General features: G+C 44.8%; 2 protein-coding genes and 20 non-coding genes across 25 annotated transcripts in view; 17 read left to right on the plus strand and 5 right to left on the minus strand.

The window, feature by feature from the left end:
* opn4a (opsin 4a (melanopsin)) overlaps window positions 1-4,118 on the minus strand; it is a 33,084-nt gene extending 28,966 nt beyond the window's left edge. For 2 of the 3 annotated variants that reach the window (XR_014877746.1, XM_085183533.1), the window contains exon 1: window positions 3,495-4,118. The gene's annotated coding sequence lies outside the window, so the exon portion shown is untranslated. The remainder of the gene's footprint in view (window positions 1-3,494) is intronic. The other variant, XR_014877747.1, reaches the window with a different exon arrangement.
* A 6,321-nt stretch (window positions 4,119-10,439) lies between these two features.
* prorsd1 (prolyl-tRNA synthetase domain containing 1) lies at window positions 10,440-12,366 on the plus strand. 2 transcript variants are annotated; one of them, XM_085183534.1, is made up of 5 exons: window positions 10,440-10,647; window positions 11,208-11,299; window positions 11,392-11,517; window positions 11,591-11,680; window positions 11,765-12,366. In XM_085183534.1, exons 1-5 carry the CDS (start codon window positions 10,629-10,631, stop codon window positions 11,975-11,977), a joined length of 540 nt encoding a protein of 179 aa, XP_085039660.1. In that variant the 5' UTR covers window positions 10,440-10,628; the 3' UTR covers window positions 11,978-12,366. The 2 variants fall into 2 exon arrangements, with proteins under 2 accessions (XP_085039660.1, XP_085039661.1); XM_085183535.1 differs by lacking the exon at window positions 11,208-11,299 and having other exon boundaries at window positions 10,446-10,647.
* Window positions 12,367-12,683: 317 nt separating this feature from the next.
* Window positions 12,684-12,757, plus strand: trnat-ugu (transfer RNA threonine (anticodon UGU)). The gene has a single exon. It is a non-coding gene; the product is annotated as a tRNA-Thr (tRNA).
* Window positions 12,758-12,869: 112 nt separating this feature from the next.
* trnat-agu (transfer RNA threonine (anticodon AGU)) lies at window positions 12,870-12,943 on the plus strand. The gene has a single exon. It is a non-coding gene; the product is annotated as a tRNA-Thr (tRNA).
* A 365-nt stretch (window positions 12,944-13,308) lies between these two features.
* trnat-cgu (transfer RNA threonine (anticodon CGU)) lies at window positions 13,309-13,382 on the minus strand. Its single transcript has one exon. It is a non-coding gene; the product is annotated as a tRNA-Thr (tRNA).
* A 111-nt stretch (window positions 13,383-13,493) lies between these two features.
* On the plus strand, window positions 13,494-13,567 carry trnat-ugu (transfer RNA threonine (anticodon UGU)). The gene has a single exon. It is a non-coding gene; the product is annotated as a tRNA-Thr (tRNA).
* Window positions 13,568-13,679: 112 nt separating this feature from the next.
* trnat-agu (transfer RNA threonine (anticodon AGU)) lies at window positions 13,680-13,753 on the plus strand. The gene has a single exon. It is a non-coding gene; the product is annotated as a tRNA-Thr (tRNA).
* A 745-nt stretch (window positions 13,754-14,498) lies between these two features.
* On the plus strand, window positions 14,499-14,572 carry trnat-ugu (transfer RNA threonine (anticodon UGU)). Its single transcript has one exon. It is a non-coding gene; the product is annotated as a tRNA-Thr (tRNA).
* Window positions 14,573-14,684: 112 nt separating this feature from the next.
* Window positions 14,685-14,758, plus strand: trnat-agu (transfer RNA threonine (anticodon AGU)). Its single transcript has one exon. It is a non-coding gene; the product is annotated as a tRNA-Thr (tRNA).
* Window positions 14,759-15,123: 365 nt separating this feature from the next.
* Window positions 15,124-15,197, minus strand: trnat-cgu (transfer RNA threonine (anticodon CGU)). Its single transcript has one exon. It is a non-coding gene; the product is annotated as a tRNA-Thr (tRNA).
* Window positions 15,198-15,307: 110 nt separating this feature from the next.
* Window positions 15,308-15,381, plus strand: trnat-ugu (transfer RNA threonine (anticodon UGU)). The gene has a single exon. It is a non-coding gene; the product is annotated as a tRNA-Thr (tRNA).
* An 841-nt stretch (window positions 15,382-16,222) lies between these two features.
* trnat-ugu (transfer RNA threonine (anticodon UGU)) lies at window positions 16,223-16,296 on the plus strand. Its single transcript has one exon. It is a non-coding gene; the product is annotated as a tRNA-Thr (tRNA).
* A 112-nt stretch (window positions 16,297-16,408) lies between these two features.
* trnat-agu (transfer RNA threonine (anticodon AGU)) lies at window positions 16,409-16,482 on the plus strand. Its single transcript has one exon. It is a non-coding gene; the product is annotated as a tRNA-Thr (tRNA).
* A 477-nt stretch (window positions 16,483-16,959) lies between these two features.
* On the plus strand, window positions 16,960-17,033 carry trnat-agu (transfer RNA threonine (anticodon AGU)). Its single transcript has one exon. It is a non-coding gene; the product is annotated as a tRNA-Thr (tRNA).
* Window positions 17,034-17,145: 112 nt separating this feature from the next.
* On the plus strand, window positions 17,146-17,219 carry trnat-agu (transfer RNA threonine (anticodon AGU)). Its single transcript has one exon. It is a non-coding gene; the product is annotated as a tRNA-Thr (tRNA).
* A 365-nt stretch (window positions 17,220-17,584) lies between these two features.
* trnat-cgu (transfer RNA threonine (anticodon CGU)) lies at window positions 17,585-17,658 on the minus strand. The gene has a single exon. It is a non-coding gene; the product is annotated as a tRNA-Thr (tRNA).
* A 110-nt stretch (window positions 17,659-17,768) lies between these two features.
* Window positions 17,769-17,842, plus strand: trnat-ugu (transfer RNA threonine (anticodon UGU)). Its single transcript has one exon. It is a non-coding gene; the product is annotated as a tRNA-Thr (tRNA).
* Window positions 17,843-19,832: 1,990 nt separating this feature from the next.
* Window positions 19,833-19,906, plus strand: trnat-agu (transfer RNA threonine (anticodon AGU)). The gene has a single exon. It is a non-coding gene; the product is annotated as a tRNA-Thr (tRNA).
* Window positions 19,907-20,271: 365 nt separating this feature from the next.
* On the minus strand, window positions 20,272-20,345 carry trnat-cgu (transfer RNA threonine (anticodon CGU)). Its single transcript has one exon. It is a non-coding gene; the product is annotated as a tRNA-Thr (tRNA).
* Window positions 20,346-20,455: 110 nt separating this feature from the next.
* Window positions 20,456-20,529, plus strand: trnat-ugu (transfer RNA threonine (anticodon UGU)). The gene has a single exon. It is a non-coding gene; the product is annotated as a tRNA-Thr (tRNA).
* A 112-nt stretch (window positions 20,530-20,641) lies between these two features.
* Window positions 20,642-20,715, plus strand: trnap-agg (transfer RNA proline (anticodon AGG)). The gene has a single exon. It is a non-coding gene; the product is annotated as a tRNA-Pro (tRNA).
* A 742-nt stretch (window positions 20,716-21,457) lies between these two features.
* trnat-ugu (transfer RNA threonine (anticodon UGU)) lies at window positions 21,458-21,531 on the plus strand. Its single transcript has one exon. It is a non-coding gene; the product is annotated as a tRNA-Thr (tRNA).
* The last annotated feature ends 1,576 nt before the right edge of the window (window positions 21,532-23,107 follow it).

Below are 23,107 nucleotides of genomic sequence, written 5' to 3' on the forward strand. Positions count from 1 at the left end.
GACTGCAGGTGTGACAGGTGGGAGCGAGAGGAGCCACAAACAGCAACACGTGATCAGCATTATACGGTTTACAGTTTTATTCTCTCTGTGAGAGAAAAGCTGCAGTTCCTCTAACATCCGCCAGAGGCAGCAGTGAGTCTGGGCTCAGAGATCACGCCTACTTCCTAACACCTGGATTCAATCACTCACCTGTTTACACTAGCTGTGCCGCCAAAACGTGGCTGCATCCTTCGGAGGACGCATTTGTAGGCCAATTACGTCACAGCCAGGCCACGAAGGCTGTCCCAATTCGTCTACTCCTTCAAATGCGTCCTTCATTTCCCCGGATTTGAAGGATGGTGTCACTACCCGATCCGTACCGGAAACCCGATCGGTACCCCGCATCCGCAAATCTTACGTCACTTCCTCTCTTTGCCAACATTGAGACATTCAATATATTTGAATGATACGGTTAGCGCCCAGTTAGCTCCTAGCATTTCTCAACAGCTCTGCCTCCTTTTCGACTACCGGGACATTTAAACAATGGATAATCCGTATACAAACAAATTCATGCTTTTCTCCTCAACAGAGAGCGTCCCCCGATTGAACAACAGCGCCGTAAAATAAGAAGAATGGCGCCTAATTACAGACTTAATAATATTGACTTAGCAATGTGTCACGTGAAGATTCATCAGCCAGATTAAGTGTTTACTGACAATTAACAGTGATAGCGGACATCATCATCACTATACTAATCAATCCTCTCCACACAGACAAGCATAAACACACTCGACTATCATTAAATCAAATTTAACACACGTTTGTAATGACGCTAATTCAGTTTACAATAGGATTCATTCGCTCGGTCAGCAGGTGGCAGTATCCTCGTACACTGGGGAGTAAACTGCCATTAAACGAACAGAAGAAGAAGAAAACATCTGCACATGCGCGGTACGTATCGGGTAGACCCGATTTGTACGGTCCGACTTTGCACATGCGCAGTAAGGATCGGGGAGTCCTGATCCGTAACTGTCTTTTTATTTTTTTGTTTTTGTCTTCATTATATTAAATGTTTCATTATTGCAAACATTTTAAGAGATACTTGTTATTCTTAACATCTTAACCGATACTCTGACCTGTAACTATCGTAAAACGCTACGACCGGAAGTAGACACCTTTCGCGCATGCGGGGTACCGATCAGGTTTCCGGTACGGATCAGGTAGTGACAGTGACAGATGGGTCGGGTGTGTCCTTCCTTCCTTCCACAATATCCCAGAATTCATAGCGCGGCCCAGCCAAATTTCAGTTTCCAACAATGGCGGCAGCTACTGAGTTTTAATATTACTCTTATTATTCTTTCTGGGTCACAAAATAAACGTTTAACATATTTTCAGGCGAGAATGTAGCTGTGTAAACCTCAAATATCTGCTCAGTTTATCAAGACACCACATATTTTCAAAAGCGCTCCGACGTTTTCGGAGACGTCTGTTAGCCACTAGCTCGATAGCTAGCCGGGAGGTTCAATGGTAACTAGAGCTGGTGAGAGCAGCGGACTCCCAGCTTCATTGTTTTCGGACCCCGCTCTTTCGCTACTCAGGTCAAACATGATATATAAGTCACTCGGATAACTTAAAAATGTTATTGTTTGTCTTTTTTCTGTGTTTTATTTGTTCTGGAGTAAATCGGTTTGGCTGAGATTAAAGTTATTAGATTATTAGATTAAATAAAACTTTATTAATCCATCGGGTGGGTTCCTCCAGATTTTCACACAGCTGAATAAACGTCAAACAGAAAACTGATTAAACAGAAGTGTGAGACGGTCGAGAATTTACTCCAGTGTCCTGTTATATTTTAGACAGCAAGGAGCAGACGGCGAGTTTATTAAACTCCACCGAGACAGCGGTGACGCAGATCTGAAGGCTGGACCGTCACATTTCACAGCCTCGCACTTCGGGCCTTCTCGGCCCACGTAGACCGCAAAGGCCGGGTCCTCCAAAGGGACACAGCTACTGTGTTCATGTTTTCAATATTAGGGGCGTGGCCTCTCTCTGCTAGCTCGAGCATGGCTGCTCTGTTTTTAGGGTTCAGTGCGCAGACCTGAGGATCAAACCACGGACCTGCTGCTGTCGCTGCTCAGCCACAAGTTTCCACGTCTGATCTTCAGTTTTCATCAGAATGAGGTTTGTGATGATGCCGGTGGACTTTTGATCCGTTCGTCAGTTATATCAGAATAAAATGAAGCGACTCAGAGAAAACAGAAATCCAGTCAAAGGGACAGTCTGGTTCTGCGCCCGCGGACAGGACGCCATGCAGGACGATGCTGCTGCGCACCAACAAAGACATCTGGACCTTACATTCGGTCACTGTGGGAAACACAGAGGTCCAAAGCTAATGTGCAGTCTGTAGGTCTCTAAAACCCCAGCCTTCGCTCCTGTTACTGGTGTCACTGGTGTGACTGGTGTCAGTGTATCCAGTGTGTGTGAAACACGGCGTCAAACTCTGGGCTGTCAGCTTTAATGTCCACGTTGTTCAACACCGACACATCACAGTGAGCATGTCTGACGGTGGGAAGCTTGGCGGTCGTGTAGCAACAGTAACCAAGGTGATAAGGACTCGTGGAGAAAAACATTTGAAATGAAATGTAAAGCATATTCAAAGAAACGGTCTGAGAGGTGAAAGGCTTTCTTCCTCTGGAGCAGCACATTAGTGTTAATGAGAGGCTGGACTCTCACCTCAGACCGTGACTGTGGGAGGAGAAAGTCAACGAGAGCGTCCGACCTCACACACACCAACAAAGCAGCTCCAACACCGCAAACATTTAAAGGTTTCATCTTCCTCCAGACTCACCACACCTTTAAAGGCTCTGCAGACTTTCACATTACTCGTGTTTCGTGCACAGACACTTCAAAGCTAAATGTCAGCAAAACCTGAACAATTTATTACATTAGAATTATTTTTACAGCTGTTTTCAACAGTTCATTCAAATGTTGCATTTGAGTGAGTTAAACCTATAAAAACAGCCTTCCTGTAATTATTCAGTGTTATCGAGTCATCCTGAGCCACAAACATCCTTCCTGTCACAACGTAGAACAAATGGCAACAAATGGCAACAAATGGCAACATTTGTTGCCATTTGTTGCCATTTGTTTATATGGCAACAAATGTAAGATGATGGTTCTATGGATGGTTTTATAATGTAGGTGCAATAACACAAGATACTCACAGGAAGGTGACGTCTTTGATTTAACCTGTTTGTAACTCTCTACAGTCTGTCAACACAAACAAAGATAAAACAGCTAAAACAATCAGAAACATCAGAAATGACTTTTTGCACCACGGAAACAAATCTGTCCTCGTTGCCGTGTTCATGTTAACCTCACAGCAGGTGGACAAGAAGGTCAGCTGGAGCGACTTAACAGTAATCGTTGAATCACTTCAGTTTTCTCTGCTTTTGTTTCTGACAGTGTCAAACAAAGATGCACAAAGCAGAAACATGTCCATGTGAGCTGTGAACACCTGAGACTGACCTCTCTGTACCTGGAAGCACGAAGAAGCTGGACGAGCTGAGCTTTAAGCTTCAAACACGCAGAGCCGAGAGGAGATCTTCTGCTTCAGCGTCCACAAACACAGAAAGCTCCACAGACGTTCACATCGCGTCAGGGAGACGCTCAGAACCAGCTGACGATCTGCAGACGAGGCTGATCGCAGGTACTCGTACTTATAACGGGGGAGGAATGCCTCCCCCACGGGGGAAATGTGGGTCTTCAGGTCAGCGCTCTGATGAAAAGTCATTACGCTGATTATCTGCTGGCCTGCTGCAGCTTAGCGAGGAGACACAATGAGAGGACAGCAGAGGTCAGGCTGCTTTCAGCAGAGTGGAGAGACTTCCTGTCACCGTCAGATTTTACTCATTTGTGTTTTATCCACTTCCTGTCAAACTTCCTTTTCCATTTGTCTGGTCATGGTTTTACTTCCTGCTTCTGAGCGTCTCCTTTTCTGTGGACGTCCTCGTCAGGTTCACCTGTGTCTGAGCCCAGGCTGCAGCTTGTTCTTGCTTCTTGTTTCTGTCTGAATATTACTCTGTCTCCGTCCTCTGGAAGCGGACGGCGCTTAAATCCATCCAAAGGAACGCTTCAGGTGTCTTTTTTCCATCTAAAGATGAAAGTGGAGTGTCTGTGGATAACAGCTGGTTTGGTCCATTTTCACATGGAAGCATAAAGACTCGGTCGTGCAGAAACGATCAGTTGCTGCTTCCTGCTCAGTAATGGAGGTGAAGCTTCCCACTGTCCTGTCTCCGCCTGCAGGGTTAAATAAGACGCCGTGTCTTATTTAACCCTGCAGGCGGAGGACACCGGACCTTCTCCAGCTCTCTCACACCCAGAACACCTTCATGAAGCTTTGACTGACTTTTCTTCTAAACCTGATGGAGAAGTTTAACTAATCGTTTCATCTTATTACATGAAAGTTCAGCATATTTTATTATTAATATTACCTATTTATACTTTAAGGTAGGCACACAAGAATGAAGAGGAAACAAGTCAGGTTATTACAGGGAACAAAGAAATAATCAAACGTCTGTTCCACCTGCTCGCCTGCTCACGGGACTCGAGCCTTTAGTCGTTCTTCCACCAGATCTGTGTCACCACTTTTAAATCACGTCTCAAAACCATGTATTCAGCGTTGCACATACCTAATCCTGTCCATTCTTACTTTGCTCAGCTTCGTACTGTTATGCTTTTGTTTTGTTTTTTTTACCTTATGTCTAAATTTTATTTTGCCATGTTTATATTTAGGGATGCAACGATACCAATTTTTTCAAACCGATACGATACCGATACTTGGATCTGAGTACTTGCCGATACAGAGTACAGAAACCGATACTTCTACCACACACACACATACAAATGCAATGAATTGGAAGACAGGTTTTATTTTATTCTCTGCCAATAAAAAATTAAATCTTAATAAAAATGACCACAAAAAAATTTCAAGTGAAAAATAAGCACTTCTGTTAAATTATTGCAGAGTCTCCACATTGTAATTTAACAAAATATCACTGAACTATTGGCACTGTCTCGAGCTTTCAGAATAATAAACAAACACTTCTGTTTATTTATTATATTTCATATCGCAGCTCGAGTATGCTGAGATGCTGACGTTTTCCACGGCCGGCATTGGCTGGTCATCCAGAGCGATAAAATGAGTCAGAGCCTCTGTTATTTTAACTGCCCGTGGATTTTCTCTTGACATTTTTCATCGCTTTTCCAAAACCTGAGTTAAAGTTGGCTGTTCCACACTGCTGACATTTTGTTTAGCCTAGCTACAGCAGCCTCCAGTTTCTCTTTTTTATCTGGAGCTGCCAGTCTCACTCGCCTAACCCTGTGCCTGTTTAGTGCGGGATGTCCCCCTAGTGGCCAATCTAAAAAACTACAACAGAAATGACAAGCCACCCTCTGATTAATGAAATAAGTTAGTATCGGTTCATGGTATCGGTTAACTTTCACGAGTATGAGTACACACACATTTTACAGTATCGGCCCCAATACTCGATACCAGTATCGGTATCGGTGCATCCCTATTTATATTTTATTGCTTTTATTGTTCTTGTGTTATTGTAAGGTGACCTTGAGGGTCTTAAAGGCGCCTATGAATAAAATGTATTAATATTATTATTATACTGCATAAGTAAGTGGGGTGAAATTTCATGGTAATTTTCCCCATTTTGTATCATAAATACAAAGAAAAATAACTTATAGAAATATTATTATTGTTTTTTCCTGTATGTAGATGAAATGAAATTACAGCTCTCAGTCGTGTTATAAAGTGTTAGCAAGTTTTCACAAGACAAACGTGTGGCAGAATAAACGGTTGTTCTCAGTCAGCTGTTTCTAAAATTTGGAGCACGTACAAACAGAGTTAGGAGGAGTGTTAGTGAGAAATCAGCTGATCACTTCCTGTGTCACTTCCTGCTCCGTGCGCTCTGTGAAACAGCTAAAACACTGTCATGGTCCCCGTCCTCTCCGGCTGGCTCGTGATGGCTAAAGGTTTTCTTCATGTTTCTCTCCTCCTTTCTCCTCCCTCCCTGGGCGGAGCTGGTTATCGTCTCTGGAACGTTGAACCTCCCGTGTTCGTGTTGTCTTCGCCTGTTAGACTAACCTGTGCTCTGTGCATAGATATTCCCGGACCTGTTGACGGACCCTCCCCTGTGATTCCTGTGTGTGGCTGCATGAGTGGAGATCAGGACGAGAGTGGCTAAAGAGGAGACTGTGTGGACCCCTTCTCTCTGTACACATATACTGCACTGTGGTTCACCCTTTTGTAAATAAACTGTAACCTTTGACCCTGACCAGAACGCGTGAGTCCGTTTACGGGTCGGGGTGGCTTTAAATCCCAGTGTTTCCTGTTTCTTCTATTTGTGTCTAATATTTAAACTTGTGTTCTGAGTGGTGTCTCAGCTGATGTTGTTTCCCTTCATGTTTCCTGCCTCACTGCTGAACATGAACCTGCTCCCTGGTTTCCTGCTGCACTTTTCTCTGCAGTCTGTTTATATTTCATTTCATTGCATTATTGAGTTTTCTCGTGTGATCCCTGCCTGTGCCTGTCCCACCTCTGTCTGCTGTCTCGTCTCCACGTTTATTCACTTGTTCGTTCACCTCACACAGGTATTGAACTTTTCCTTTGGTTGTTGTAGCGTTGTTGCTGTGTCCTCCTCACGCCGTGTTCTCTGTCTTTTGCGTCCTGCTTCAAACTTCTGGCTGTGCCTTTGTTTTGCATCGCGTTCTGAGTTTGTGTCGTCCAACAATAATCCGTCTCCAGAGTCCTGCACTTCCAACGTCCTGCTTCCACGCAGTGGTTGCATCAAAACCTGTTAAAAGGGGTTTTGTCCCATATTAAAATTAGTTTAATGATCTGAACATGTAAGTGTGACAAATATGCAAAACACTAGGAAACCAGGAAGAGGGCAGAGGTCCACAGCTGCTGGCAGCAGCCGCGAGGTTTGGCGGCACGTGCTGCAGGATGAACTGCGGGAAGGAGCAGATGTTTCTGAGCAGGAGCTTCGATACGTCTCCTGAAGTTTCACACCTCAAACTAACAAACACGAGTGCAGGATGTTGGTGTTTAAGACCAAGCGGCACATTAGAGCACATTTCTGTCCCAAAGAACACAAAAGTGCAAGACAGATGACAGCACATGAGTTCAGGGTCATGACCTCGTCCGTACTTTCACTTTGACTGGCACTGAGTTACAATCAAGAACCGAAAGAGAAGGCGTCAAATCACAGCACGATTATTAAAAAACACAAAGACACAAAGTGGTTCTAAATGATGACAAATCTCACAATCAGCACAGTGTGTGGTGGGATTGAAGACGACTGCAAAGCAATGAGAAACGACTCAAACAGAAAGCTTTTTAAAAAGGTGCAAAATATCCACCAAGTGATGCTTAATGTCTACAGAGGGGCTCAAAATGACTAAAAAGGTTTCTGAGTACAAAGGGATGGACAACAACATCAAAGAGGTGCAGAAGGATTAGAAAAGGGCTGCAAAGAGACTTAAAATGACAAAAAGGATGCAGCATGACTCTATAGGAGTGTGAAATTCCTGCACAAGGATGCAAAACCACCCTGAAGTGCAGATAGATGAGCACAAAGATATAATGAACTATTACAAAGGAACAGAACGACTTCAAAGGGATGCAATGTGCGACATACGGCTGTGAAACGTCTATAAAAGGACAGGAAATGACCTCAGAGAGCATCAGCTCACTGTAACGTACATTACTGTGAAATATACAGTTCCACTACTGTCCAGCAGAGGCAGCAGTGAGTCAGTCCCACGTGTACAGACAAACTGTTTGGTCTCCGTAGATAATTTCCTCCTTCATAAGAACTGTGAGTATGAGCTGATGTAAAGGTTCACACCCGTCCATGGTGATGGAGCAGCTGGTGGTGTTTGCACCTTTGAAGAGCAGCTTTGCCATGAATAAGAAGACTTTTAAAGATGGGCTGCTGGCTCAGCTCACTCAGGCAGCCTGTGCTGTGAGGCTGTGAGGCTCACCGTTTCCCCCTCTTGCCTCCCTCGGTCTCGTCTTCCTTTGCAGCTCCGAGCGCACAATGTTGTTGTACTTTTTAGTTTCTTCCCCAGAAACAGCAGCACATGCAGCGCTGTCAGGGCAGCAGCGTGGACTCTTCAGTGTTTACGTGTCGTGAGTTAGACTTGGTCATTAATCATGTTATTGTGTAACAGGCTTTCAGTGTGTGTGTGTGTGTGTGTGTGTGTGTGTGTGTGTCACTAAAAGCTGCTTCGTAGAAAAAATCAGAGCGAGATGTTTTCATTTTGATGTTTTCGTGGTTTGACACACTGAGCAGCATCGACCCATGGAAGAATGATTTCAATCAACTGTGTGTGTGTGTGTGTGTGTGTGTGTGTGTGTGTGTGTGTGTGTGTGTGTGTGTGTGTGTGTCTGCATCCATTTAATCAACAGTTAAACTGATGGAAGCTGAGATGAATGTAGGGCACTGCGCGCTCTCAGTGGGGTTGATGTTAGAGTCCAGGAGCAAACATGTGGACCAACACTGAGCAGGAAAAGGAAGACGAGACAGAGGGAGAGGGGGAAACAGTGAGGGGATCAAACACCTGTCGACATCATCAGGAAAAGCTTCATCAATACGTAATAATAAGAGTCAAGCTCACACCTGAGCAGTGATTGCAGGCAGTGAGCCTCCGAGTGTGCGTCCTCTCATGGGAACTATAATGACTCACAGATTGCTCTAAATGTCTGAGATTATCTGCCCTCTGAGGTCACAGCTGCTTTTACAGCCTCGCTGAAAGCATCAGCCTCAGATCGCCTCCTGACCCACATGTACAGTTAAGGTGGGAGGAGTCTCCCCTCGCTCAGTCTCAACCTGAGCGACCAACCAAAGACCTGGGAATGTGTACTGGCGGTCGCAGCTCCGCCTGCCTCAGGAACCTCGTGTTAAAATCTCTACGATGACTCGCTGGATGGTGTCTCTGCGTGTCAGGTGTGACGCCTCGCACAAAACACACAGACTGCCTTTAAGCTGTGCAGCAGCTGTGCAGCAGCTGTGCAGCAGCTGTGCAGCAGCTGGGCAGCAGCTGGGCAGCAGCTGGGCAGCAGCTGTGCAGCAGCTGGGCAGCAGCTGGGCAGCAGCTCACATCCAGGTGGGACAGTTTAAACACCTGGACGGCCTCACAGCAGGTTCATGAATGTGTGAAGGAGGCATGCAGAGGCTGGAGTTGGAAGAACACGACCACGTCAGAGGAGACGCTGCTGGGACGCTTTATCCAGCTAAGCTCCTCCTACAGGCCTTCAGTCAAGTTAAACATAAACCGTGGATCTGCAGCTCAGGTGAAAGGCGAGGATTTGAGCCGCTCCGTGGTCCTCCTTCTCCTCACGTGTGGTCACATTTATGTTTGACTTGAACTGTGAGTTGATGAATGGACCTTGGAAACACGTCACCGTACGCTGAATGATGAAGCGTGCGCCTCCTGTCGAGCAGAAACAGTGAACATAAACACACTTTGCACTGACAGGTGGATGAGCAGCGTGAGTGTGTGCGTCACATATTTCATCCGTGTGTAAAGAAACATCTGGTGGAAGTGATGTGGAGATCAGGACTTCTGCTCCAGCAGCTGCTGACGCAGGAACCAGCAGGAGGAGCTGACGGAGGAGACACAGGTGAAGCGTTCAGGGTTCAAAGCACCTGTGTGAACGTCAGGAACACTACAGCTGGACCCTGCAGAGCTGCTGGAAGTTCAGATGTGTGGTCACGTCTGACCATCAGGGTCTCGTGTTCATTGAAACGTCATGTGCTCCTGCTCCCTGCATGTTTTTTATTTTAAACTCCTCATAATCCCACATGTGGGAAATTTTGTAAATAAAGGTGAATGCCCAATGTGGGGCTCAAACCCACACCCTTGAGATTAAGAAGCTCATGCTCGACTGATTGAGCTCGCCGGGGTTACGTCCTTGGCCTCTGACACCTCTGTATCGTTCACATCCATCCCTGATGTGGGTGTTTTGTATGCAAAAAGCTGAAGTAACGAGTCTGACTTAAACTGAAAGGATGATAAAGTCGAGACGCGGAACTTAAAATGTGAGGAGTAAAAAACGAAGTACGGCTACTGAAAAGTCCACTTAAGTACTTATGTAACAAAGTATTTGTACTTCATCACCTCTGAAACTGTGTGTGTCTGTGTGCGCATGTGTGCATGTAGGATTTTAATCTCAGCACTCAGATTTTCAGGTTAAATGGAATTGTGTTGATGCTCGGAGACGCTGTGATTGTCTCTTTGACCCGTCGGTGCTACTTTGACCCAAATCGATCAGTTTTATAATTTTCATTTTCTAAAAGAGCCTAAGACCTCGAGCTGCACGCAGATCCTTCCCCATTACAATCTGCACTCTGAGCTCAGTTTGAGTAGCTGGCTCTGCCACACGGTGGCACTGTGGCAGGAAGCGAGCGGCCATCTGCAGGAAAATAGCTGCAGAAGAAGAAGAGCTGCTCCTCAGCGGCTACCTGCCGGGTCCACCTGTGTCCGTTTGAGCTGCTGTCTCACGTGAAGATGTCGGAGGACCTGCGCGCACAGCTGGAGAAACATCTGCAGACTTTACACATCCAGACGAGATGCGTGGAGCACCCGCCGGTAAACCGGACAGCCCGACTACACCGAATCCCATTAGCGCTTCTGGCATTTTCAACATCCCCAGCTGACTCGAGATCATATAAATACGTAAAAATATGCTCGGAGACATTTCCACAATCGGAGAGACTCGCACTTTTATTCGGCGCCACGCGTGACCATGACAGGGTCTCCTGATGCGCGCTCACAGTTGTGGAAGTGCGCGTCTCCTCCTCAGTTTCTCCACTGACACGTGGGGGAGTAACAAAGTTGTCAGCTGAAGTACAGAAGAGCCGCTTTGCTTGCCGTGTGTGTGCTGAATTCACGAGCACACGAATTCACGTTAAAATTACGTGATGAAGTTTAGGCGCAGTCAGCTGTGTTTGCGCAGAATCTGTTTATCCTGAAATGCGCAGTGTTTTTGAACGGGATCCGTTGGGACGGGCGCTTTAAAGCTCCGCTCAGAATCGAGCGCGCCGTGAAAAAGCAGCTATGACTTTGGATGCCTGACTTATGTGCATATATTTATGTACTTCCTGTCTGCTGCAGCTTTCATAAACTGCTCTGACACGTTTGTGCTGCAGGACCTGCTGTGACCTGCAGAGGGCGCCAGACCACAGAGTTTGGTTTAGTCCTGCAGGCATGGATGGCATCACAGTCAGACAGCTTTATTAATGTAGGAAACCAGGAAGAGTTGCAGGAGGCTTTGATGTTGGTAATACAGCTTCCACAAAGAGCCCGCTCTCACCCACTCTCCTCCTCCTGCAGGTGTTCACGGTGGAGGAGATGATGCCTCACCTGCAGGGCGTGAATGGCGCCGTCACCAAGAACCTGTTCCTGAAGGACAAGAAGAAGAAGGGGCTGTGGCTGGTGTCGGCCCGCCATGACCGCCAGGTCAGCTCCTCCACATGGCCTCTGACTTAAAAACTAAAGACTAACACCTCACTTCCTCTCGTTCCATCTGCAGGTGAACCTTAATGACCTCGCCAAGAAGCTTGGTGTCGGGAGTGGAAATCTGCGCTTCGCAGATGAGGCAGCCATGTTGGAAAAGCTGAAGGTAGGAAGGATCAAAACGGGAGGGCCAATTATTGAGCTGGATTCACAGGTCACAGCTTTAGACTCCTCCTCCCCTCTCCTTCAGGTGGGTCAGGGCTGTGCGACGGCTCTTGCTCTGCTCTTCGATCAGGATCGCAGCGTGAAGTTCGTCTTGGACCGGGACCTGGTGGAAGGAGGCCACGAGATGGTCTACTTCCACCCGATGACCAACGCTGCCACCATGGGGCTCAGACCGGACGACCTGCTGCGCTTCCTCAAGGAGACGGGACACGAGCCAATCCTGGAGTGCTTCGAATAAAACGGACACCCGGGCCTGGTTTAAAAGCGATGCGAGGGCGGTCCTGGTCGGGCTGAGAGCAGGATACGGCCGTCTGCCACCGAGGATCTTGAGAAGCTTCGTGCTAGGCTCTAAGTGTAAAAACGAACATTTTAAAAACGTGTTTGTGTGGAGCGAGGAGAATCTGCAACCTGAACAGTTTCTCATGACATCTGAAGTTCACACGGACGAGCACACCGTTTGTCTTCTGTGCATCATTCGACGGTGGTGGTGGTCCCACTGCTCTTCACTAACAGCCTGTCATGTTTAGCAAAGTCCCCAAAATTAAAATTTATTCACTGAAATTTGACCCAGGATGTTATTTATTATCCTGCAAATGTAAAGCGAGAGAATAAAAAGATTTGTCATCTGTTTGGTTTTAAATTAAGAGTTTATCAGAAAGATGCTTTAATTTTTTGACCTTAACAAAAAGAAACAGCCTGTAAGAAGGTAAAACACGAGGGTCACAGAGTTACTTATTTTAATAATTACACAGATAAGAATCAAGTTACATGGTTCTGACAGTATTTAAAGGGTTTGGTGAGTAACCAGAAGGTAAGCTAAGAATCCGCTTTAATTTTCAAGCACTATTTTAGAATGCCAACATTCATAGTGCCCAAAAATTGAACTCGTCTCCTTCTGCAGTACCAGGTAATACCAGGTATTACCGGTCTGCCTAACAGCAGGAGGCACTGTAGCTTAGCCGGTCAAAGCACCTGTCTTGTAAACAGGAGATCCTGGGTTCAAATCCCAGCAGTGCCTGTTGAGTTATTTCAAAATAAGTAATTTTGTGTAGGCTACCACTCCTCGATGTCAAAATAAAAGAAAGTAAGCTGTTGAATCTCAGGTGTTACCGGTTTGCCTGACAGCAGGAGGCGCTGTGGCTTAGCTGGTCAATGTGCCTGTCTAGTAAACAGGAGATCCTGGGTTCAAATCCCAGCAGTGCCTTCCTGTTACCATTTGAAACCATCTTCTTCACAGTGTTGATTGCATTCTTAATCTTGCAGTTGGGAAATCTTTCAAAGTCTTTGTATGTCCTCAGTTATCCACCTCACGCTACTCTTGAGAGCTTTAAAAACTTCTTTTCATCTGATCCAAGAAGCTTCTTCAGTTCTCGAACAAATGCTGGAGGTTCCCAGGCATTAAACCGCTAGTGGAGCTTCTGAGGGTTGTTCACCCAATATTGATGTCTTGGGCATGTCTAAATCTTCATTGTGTCCTCTTCTTGGAAACAAAGGAGAGAAAGCATAACTCCCAATGCTTCCCGCCATCTGCACTCATTAATGAAATGTAATGGCATTGGTAGGGAGGCAAGGCACTGCTGGGATTTGAACCCAGGATCTCCTGTTTACGAGACAGGTGCTTTGGCCAGCTAAGCCACAACGCCTTGAGATGTGTGCCTCTGGCTACTGTCCAACAGCTGGTGGGGAAAAATGCGACAAACCGATTCAAACCTGTGACTGCAGAGGTAACTTGGTTTTTTCCCTTTCCTCAAGGAGGCACTGTAGCTTAGCCGGTCAAAGCACCTGTCTTGTAAACAGGACATTCTGGGTTCAAATCCCAGCAGTGCCTGCTGAGCTATTTCAAAATAAGGAATTTTGTGTCGGCAACTTTTCCTCAATGTCAAAATAAAAGAAAGTTGGGTGTTGAATCTCAGGTATTACCAGTTTGCCTGACAACAGGAGGCACTGTGGCTTAGCTGGTCAAAGCGCCTGTCTAGTAAACAGGAGATCCTGGGTTCAAATCCCAGCAGTGCCTTCCTGTTACCATTTGAAACCATCTTCTTTAAAGTGTTGAATGCATTCTTAATCTTGGAGTTGGGAAATCTTTCAAAGTCTTTGTATGTCCTCAGTTATCCAGCTCACGGTACTGTTGAGAGTTTTAAAAACTTCTTTTCATCTGATCCAAGAAGCTTCTTCAGTTCTAGAACAAATGCTGGAGGGTCCCAGGCATTAAACCGCTAAGAGATAAGATAAGATAAGATAAAACTTTATTAATCCCTCGGGTGGGTTCCTCTGGGAAATTTGTTTTCATAAGCACAGCACCGACAGAAGTTACAGAGTTAAGAATATTATATATATATATATATATATATATATATATACACACATATATATAAATACAAAGACATATATAGATAAAATATACAAAGGGGATAAATAGAATAAATAGGAATAAAAATAAAAATAAAAATACAAGTGAATTGCACATTTCAAGTATAGTGGAGCTTCTGAGGGTTGTTCACCGAATATTGATGTCTTGGGCATGTCTAAATCTTCATTGTGTCCTCTTCTTGGAAACGAAGGAGAGAAAGCATAACTACCAATGCTTACCGCCATCAGCACTCATTAATGAAACGAGACAGTCGCTTTGGCCAGTTAAGCCACAGCGCCTTGAGCTGTGTGCCTCTGGCTACTGTCCAACAGCTGGTGGGGAAAAATGCGACAAACCGATTCAAACCTGTGACTGCAGAGGTTACTTGGTTTTTCCCTTCCTTGAAGGAGGCACTGTAGCTTAGCCGGTCAAAGCACCTGTCTTGTAAACAGGAGATACTGGGTTCAAATCCCAGCAGTGCCTGTTGAGCTATTTCAAAATAAGTAATTTTGTGTAGGCAACTTTTCCTCAATGTCAAAATAAAAGAAAGTTGGGTGTTGAATCTCAGGTATTACCAGTTTGCCTGACAGCAGGAGGCGCTGTGGCTTAGCTGGTCAAAGTGCCTGTCTAGTAAACAGGAGATCCTGGGTTCAAATCCCAGCAGTGCCTTCCTGTTACCATTTGAAACCATCTTCTTTAAAGTGTTGATTGCATTCTTAATCTTGGAGTTGCGAAATCTTTCAAAGTCTTTGTATGTCCTCAGTTATCCAGCTCACGGTCCTCTTGAGAGCTTTAAAAACTTCTTTTCACCTGATCCAAGAAGCTTCTTCAGTTCTGGAACAAATGCTGGAGGGTCCCAGGCTTTAAACCGCTACTGGAGCTTCTGAGGGTTGTTCACCCAATATTGATGTCTTGGGCATGTCTAAATCTTCATTGTGTCCTCTTCTTGGAAACGAAAGAGAGAAAGCATAACTCCCAATGCTTCCCGCCATAAGCACACATTAATGAACTGTAATGGCATTGGTAGGAATACAAGGCACTGCTGGGATTTGAACCCAGGATCTCCTGTTTACGAGACAGGTGCTTTGGCCAGCTAAGCCACAGCGCCTTGAGCTGTGTGCTTCTGGCTACTGTCCAACAGCTGGTGGGGAAAAATGCGACAAACCGATTCAAACCTGTGACTGCAGAGGTTACTTGGTTTTTCCGTTCCCTGAAGGAGGCACTGTAGCTTAGCCGGTCAAAGCACCTGTCTTGTAAACAGGAGATCCTGGGTTCAAATCCCAGCAGTGCCTGTTGCGTTATTTCAAACTAAGTAATTTTGTGTAGGCAACTTTTCCTCAATGTCAAAATAAAAGGAAGGAAGCTGTTGAATCTAAGGTATTACCGGTTTGCCTGACAGCAGGAGATCAGGCAAACCGGATATTGATGTTGGGTGAACAACAGGATCTCCTGTTTACGAGATTTCTTTCAAAGAAATCTTTCAAAGTCTTTGTATGTCCTCAGTTATCCAGCTCACGGTACTGTTGAGAGTTTTAAAAACTTATTTTCATCTGATCCAAGAAGCTTCTTCAGTTCTAGAACAAATGCTGGAGGGTCCCAGGCATTAAACCGCTAAGAGATAAGATAAGATAAGATAAAACTTTATTAATCCCTCGGGTGGGTTCCTCTGGGAAATTTGTTTTCCAAAAGCACAGCACCGTCAGAAGTTACAGAGTTAAGAATATTATATATATATACACACATATATAAATACAAAGACATATATAGATAAAATATACAAAGGGGATAAATAGAATAAATAGGAATAAAAATAAAAATAAAAATACAAGGGAATTGCACATTTCAAGTATAGTGGAGCTTCTGAGGGTTGTTCACCCAATATTGATGTCTTGGGCATGTCTAAATCTTCATTGTGTCCTCTTCTTGGAAATGAAGGAGAGAAAGCATAACTCCCAATGCTTACCGCCATCAGCACTCATTAATGAAACGAGACAGTCGCTTTGGCCAGCTAAGCCACAGCGCCTTGAGCTGTGTGCCTCTGGCTACTGTCCAACAGCTGGTGGGGAAAAATGCGACAAACCGATTCAAACCTGTGACTGCAGAGGTTACTTGGTTTTTCCCTTCCTTGAAGGAGGCACTGTATCTTAGAAGGTCAAAGCACCTGTCTTGTAAACAGGAGATCCTGGGTTCAAATCCCAGCAGTGCCTGTTGAGCTATTTCAAAATAAGAGATTTTGTGTAGGCAACTTTTCCTCAATGTCAAAATAAAAGAAAGTTGGGTGTTGAATCTCAGGTATTACCAGTTTGCCTGACAGCAGGAGGCGCTGTGGCTTAGCTGGTCAAAATGCCTGTCTAGTAAACAGGAGATCCTGGGTTCAAATCCCAGCAGTGCTTTCCTGTTACCATTTGAAACCATCTTCTTCACAGTGGTCATTGCATTCTTAATCTTGCAGTTGGGAAATCTTTCAAAGTCTTTGTATGTCCTCAGTTATCCACCTCACGCTCCTCTTGAGAGCTTTAAAAACTTCTTTTCACCTGATCCAAGAAGCTTCTTCAGTTGTGGAACAAATGCTGGAGGGTCCCAGGCATTAAACCGCTAGTGGAGCTTCTGAGGGTTATTCAACCAACATTGATGTCTTGGGCATGTCTAAACCTTCATTGTGTCCTCTTCTTGGAAACAAAGGAGAGAAAGCATAACTCCCAATGCTTCCCGCCATCCTGTTTACGAGACAGGTGCTTTGGCCAGCTAAGCCACAGCGCCTTGAGATGTGTGCCTCTGGCTACTGTCCAACAGCTGCTGGGGAAAAATGCGACAAACCAATTCAAACCTGTGACTGCAGAGGTTACTTGGTTTTTCCATTCCCTGAAGGAGGCACTGTAGCTTAGCTGGTCAAAGCGCCTGTCTAGTAAACAGGAGATCCTGGGTTCAAATCCCAGCAGTGCCTGTTGAGTTATTTCAAACTAAGTAATTTTATGTAGGCAACTTTTCCTCAATGTCAAAATAAAAGGAAGGAAGCTGTTGAATCTAAGGTATTACCAGTTTGCCTGACAGCAGGAGGCGCTGTGGCTTAGCTGGTTAAAGTGCCTGTCTAGTAAACAGGAGATCCTGGGTTCAAATCCCAGCAGTGCCTTCCTATTACCATTTGAAACCATCTTCTTCAAAGTGTTGATTGCACTCTTAATCTTGCAGTTGGGAAATCTTTCAAAGTCTTTGTATGTCCTCAGTTATCCACCTCACGCTCCTCTTGAGAGCTTTAAAAACTTCTTTTCACCTGATCCAAGAAGCTTCTTCAATCCTGGAACAAATTGTGGAGGGTCCCAGGCATTAAACCGCTAGTGGAGCTTCTCAGGGTTGTTCACCCAATATTGATGTCTTGGGCATGTCTAAATCTTCATTGTGTCCTCTTCTTGGAAACGAAGGAGAGAAAGCATAACTCCCAATGCTTCCCGCCATCAGCACTCATTAATGAAACGTAATGGCATTGGTAGGGAGGCAAGGCACTGCTGGGATTTGAACCCAGGATCTCCTGTTTACGAGACAGGCGCTTTGGCCAGTTAAGCCACAGCGCCTTGAGATGTGTGCCTCTGGCTACTGTCCAACAGCTGGTGGGGAAAAATGCGACAAACCGATTCGAACCTGTGACTGCAGAGGTTACTTGGTTTTTCCCTTCCTTGAAGGAGGCGCTGTAGCTTAGCCGGTCAAAGCACCTGTCTTGTAAACAGGAGATCCTGGGTTCCAATCCCAGCAGTGCCTGTTGAGCTATTTCAAAATAAGTAATTTTGTGTAGGCAACTTTTCCTCAAAAATAAATAAAAGAAAGTAAGCTGTTGAATCTGAAGTTTGGAGGCACTAAAGATTTAGCAAAGGACACCCCAGCAGCTGTGCACCACATGCAGAAAAAAAAGATTCCAAACTGAAAGTGTACTAAAACATGACACTGTGCAACTGTAACAACAGACATAAATGGACCAGTATAGAAACTGGGTGAGGCAGGGTTATATTGAGCTTTCGTCCCAAAAGTACTGTAAAGTTTCTGCAAATCATTCAAGTTACTGATAAGAGAAGGTAAGACTGTTAGGTGTTGTGTTAAAATAAATGCAGAAGAGTTCTCTATTAAAAACAGCATAAGGAGGTGTTCTAGTGTTCTTGTTTCCTCTTATGTTATGGAAAAGTGTATAGGCAGCAGGAATTTGATTCAGGTCTCGGTTTTTCTTGATGATGTCACTCCTTTCTCAGCTACACTTGAGAACCATGAGGAACGATCGCTGAAGGTCCTCCATAGGATGAAAGAATTTACTTTAAAGCTGTCGCCAGAGAAATGTCAGTTCTTCAGGACATCTGTCCAATATCTCGGCCTTGTTGTATCATCAGAAGGGGTCAAAACAGATCCAGCTGCCCTCACTACCTGGCCAAGACCAGCTAACATCAAGTAGCTTAAGTCTTTCCTTGGGTTCACTGGATATTACAGGAGGTTTATAAAAGACTATGCCAAGCTTGCAATACCCCTTAATCACTTAAGTGCTGGTTGCCTCCCACTGAAGAGAAAATCCAGTCTGTCTGGCAGAAACCACAAGGTTTCTACCAGTGCGGATCTCAAAAAGCCTTTTCATGAAAAATGGACCCCAACCGCTGAAGATACTTTTAAGACATTGATTCTCAAGCTCACAACAGCTCCTGTTCTGGGGTTTGCAGATCCAAAGAGACATTATATTGTGCACACCGATGCAAGCGCCCATGTTCTCGGTGCAGCCCTATGTCAAGAACAGGAGAGCAAGTTAAGAGTCATTGCCTGTGCCAGTAGGGGTCGCTCCAAGTGTGAGCAAAGGTACCCTGCACACAAGCTTGACTTCCTGTCTGTGAAGTGGGCTGTCACCCAGAACGTTTTCCGCTATCTCTATGGAGCAAAATTTACAGTGATGACAGACAATAATCCACTCACATATGTTTTAACATCTGCAAAGTTGGACGCAGTAGGGCATTGGTTGGCCGTACTTTCCAGTTTTGATTTTGACATTGAGTATAACGCTGGGAAGGACAACCAAGATGCAGATGGGCTGTTGAGACGTCCGTATCAGCATGACTGTGATATATCTGATCAGAGTTCTAATGATGAGGGAAATGCCATTGAAGGCTTTACTGCACAGCTCTTGCGCCGCAACAAAGAGCCTGATTTTCCAACCGAGGCAGTAAAGGCAGTATGCAAGAGACATGAGTATTCCTCAACTCTTGAGGAGGAGGCAGCAGTACCATCGTCTGCACGAGTACAATGTTTGGCTATTGGAGCCTCTGCAATACCAGCAGATTTCTATCAAACTGATGTAGCTGGGCCATGCCCCCTGCTGCAGATGTCTCTTTCCGATTGGCTACGTGAACAGAAATTAGATCTGGAGAGCTGAGAGAGTCTTGCAGAAAGCTACCAGTTAGCCATTGAGCACAGTCAAAAGAGTGCTTTGCAAAACAAACAAAGCTTTTACAGTAAAGTGCGGGAATCCACCCTTGCCAAGGGAAATAGAGTTGTTTTGAGGACTTGTTCAGACTCACCCTGTTGAATCACTCTCAAAAGCTTCTCCTTCACCTTATGATGTTTCCACTGACGTCATTGAAGAAGTGAGGAACAGGAAGTTACTTGTTGGACTATTTGACCATACCCTACATTTATAGTGCACAAAAGTTAAAAAATCGAACTCGTCTCCGTCTGCAGTACCAGGTAATACCAGGTATTACCGGTTTGCCTGACAGCAGGAGGCGCTGTGGCTTAGCTGGTCAAAGTGCCTGTCTAGTAAACAGGAGATCCTGGGTTCAAATCCCAGCAGTGCCTTCCTGTTACCATTTGAAACCATCTTCTTCACAGTGTTGATTGCATTCTTAATCTTGCAGTTGGGAAATCTTTCAAAGTCTTTGTATGTGCTCAGTTATCCACCTCACGGTACTCTTGAGAGCTTTAAAAATTTCTTTTCATCTGATCCAAGAAGCTTCTTCAGTTCTCGAACAAATGCTGGAGGGTCCCAGGCATTAAACCGCTAGTGGAGCTTCTGAGGGTTGTTCACCCAATATTGATGTCTTGGGCATGTCTAAATCTTCATTGTGTCCTCTTCTTGGAAACGAAGGAGAGAAAGCATAACTCCCAATGCTTCCCGCCATAAGCACACATTAATGAACTGTAATGGCATTGGTATGAATGCAAGGCACTGCTGGGATTTGAACCCAGGATCTCCTGTTTACGAGACAGGTGCTTTGGCCAGCTAAGCCACAGCGCCTTGAGATGTGTGCCTCTGGCTACTGTCCAACAGCTGGTGGGGAAAAATGCGACAAACCGATTCAAACCTGTGACTGCAGAGCTGACTTGGTTTTTCCGTTCCCTGAAGGAGGCACTGTAGCTTAGCCGGTCAAAGCACCTGTCTTGTAAACAGCAGATCCTGGGTTCAAATCCCAGCAGTGCCTGTTGAGCTATTTCAAAATAAGTAATTTTGTGTAGGCAACTTTTCCTCAATGTCAAAATAAAAGAAAGTAAGCTGTTGAATCTCAGGTATTACCGGTTTGCCTGACAGCAGGAGGCGCTGTGGCTTAGCTGGTCAAAGTACCTGTCTAGGAAACAGGAGATCCTGGGTTCAAATCCCAGCAGTGCCTTCCTGTTACCATTTGAAACCATCTTCTTTAAAGTGTTGATTGCATTCTTAATCTTGGAGTTGGGAAATCTTTGAAAGTCTTTGTATGTCCTCAGTTATCCAGCTCACGGTACTGTTGAGAGTTTTAAAAACTTCTTTTCATCTGATCCAAGAAGCTTCTTCAGTTCTCGAACAAATGCTGGAGGGTCCCAGGCATTAAACCGCTAAGAGATAAGATAAGATAAGATAAAACTTTATTAATCCCTCGGGTGGGTTCCTCTGGGAAATTTGTTTTCCAAAAGCACAGCACCGACAGAAGTTACAGAGTTAAGAATATTATATATATATATATATATATATACATATATATATATATATAAATACAAAGACATATATAGATAAAATATACAAAGGGGATAAATAGAATAAATAGGAATAAAAATAAAAATAAAAATACAAGTGAATTGCACATTTCAAGTATAGTGGAGCTTCTGAGGGTTGTTCACCCAATATTGATGTCTTGGGCATGTCTAAATCTTCATTGTGTCCTCTTCTTGGAAATGAAGGAGAGAAAGCATAACTACCAATGCTTACCGCCATTAGCACTCATTAATGAAACGAGACAGTCGCTTTGGCCAGCTAAGCCACAGCGCCTTGAGCTGTGTGCCTCTGGCTACTGTCCAACAGCTGGTGGGGAAAAATGCGACAAACCGATTCAAACCTGTGACTGCAGAGGTTACTTGGTTTTTCCCTTCCTTGAAGGAGGCACTGTAGCTTAGCCGGTCAAAGCACCTGTCTTGTAAACAGGAGATCCTGGGTTCCAATCCCAGCAGTGCCTGTTGAGCTATTTCAAAATAAGTAATTTTGTGTAGGCAACTTTTCCTCAAAAATAAATAAAAGAAAGTAGGCTGTTGAATCTGAAGTTTGGAGGCACTAAAGATTTAGCAAAGGACACCCGAGCAGCTGTGCACCACATGCAGAAAAAAAAGATTCCAAACTGAAAGTGTACTAAAACATGACACTGTGCAACTGTAACAACAGACATAAATGGACCAGTATAGAAACTGGGTGAGGCAGGGTTATATTGAGCTTTCGTCCCAAAAGTACTGTAAAGTTTCTGCAAATCATTCAAGTTACTGATAAGAGAAGGTAAGACTGTTAGGTGTTGTGTTAAAATAAATGCAGAAGAGTTCTCTATTAAAAACAGCAAAAGGAGGTGTTCTAGTGTTCTTGTTTCCTCTTATGTTATGGAAAAGTGTATAGGCAGCAGGAATTTGATTCAGGTCTCGGTTTTTCTTGATGATGTCACTCCTTTCTCAGCTACACTTGAGAACCATGAGGAACGATCGCTGAAGGTCCTCCATAGGATGAAAGAATTTACTTTAAAGCTGTCGCCAGAGAAATGTCAGTTCTTCAGGACATCTGTCCAATATCTCGGCCTTGTTGTATCATCAGAAGGGGTCAAAACAGATCCAGCTGCCCTCACTACCTGGCCAAGACCAGCTAACATCAAGTAGCTTAAGTCTTTCCTTGGGTTCACTGGATATTACAGGAGGTTTATAAAAGACTATGCCAAGCTTGCAATACCCCTTAATCACTTAAGTGCTGGTTGCCTCCCACTGAAGAGAAAATCCAGTCTGTCTGGCAGAAACCACAAGGTTTCTACCAGTGCGGATCTCAAAAAGCCTTTTCATGAAAAATGGACCCCAACCGCTGAAGATACTTTTAAGACATTGATTCTCAAGCTCACAACAGCTCCTGTTCTGGGGTTTGCAGATCCAAAGAGACATTATATTGTGCACACCGATGCAAGCGCCCATGTTCTCGGTGCAGCCCTATGTCAAGAACAGGAGAGCAAGTTAAGAGTCATTGCCTGTGCCAGTAGGGGTCGCTCCAAGTGTGAGCAAAGGTACCCTGCACACAAGCTTGACTTCCTGTCTGTGAAGTGGGCTGTCACCCAGAACGTTTTCCGCTATCTCTATGGAGCAAAATTTACAGTGATGACAGACAATAATCCACTCACATATGTTTTAACATCTGCAAAGTTGGACGCAGTAGGGCATTGGTTGGCCGTACTTTCCAGTTTTGATTTTGACATTGAGTATAACGCTGGGAAGGACAACCAAGATGCAGATGGGCTGTTGAGACGTCCGTATCAGCATGACTGTGATATATCTGATCAGAGTTCTAATGATGAGGGAAATGCCATTGAAGGCTTTACTGCACAGCTCTTGCGCCGCAACAAAGAGCCTGATTTTCCAACCGAGGCAGTAAAGGCAGTATGCAAGAGACATGAGTATTCCTCAACTCTTGAGGAGGAGGCAGCAGTACCATCGTCTGCACGAGTACAATGTTTGGCTATTGGAGCCTCTGCAATACCAGCAGATTTCTATCAAACTGATGTAGCTGGGCCA

This window comes from Neolamprologus multifasciatus, chromosome 13 (genome assembly GCF_963576455.1).
Source record: "Neolamprologus multifasciatus chromosome 13, fNeoMul1.2, whole genome shotgun sequence".
NCBI lineage: Eukaryota > Metazoa > Chordata > Actinopteri > Cichliformes > Cichlidae > Neolamprologus > Neolamprologus multifasciatus.

Bases quoted from the DNA above. Each gene is read 5' to 3' on its own strand.
- prorsd1 (XM_085183534.1), top strand. The intron at 11,300-11,391 runs GTAGGAAACCAG...CTCCTCCTGCAG, and splicing joins AGTCAGACAGCTTTATTAAT to GTGTTCACGGTGGAGGAGAT. The intron at 11,518-11,590 runs GTCAGCTCCTCC...TTCCATCTGCAG, and splicing joins CGGCCCGCCATGACCGCCAG to GTGAACCTTAATGACCTCGC.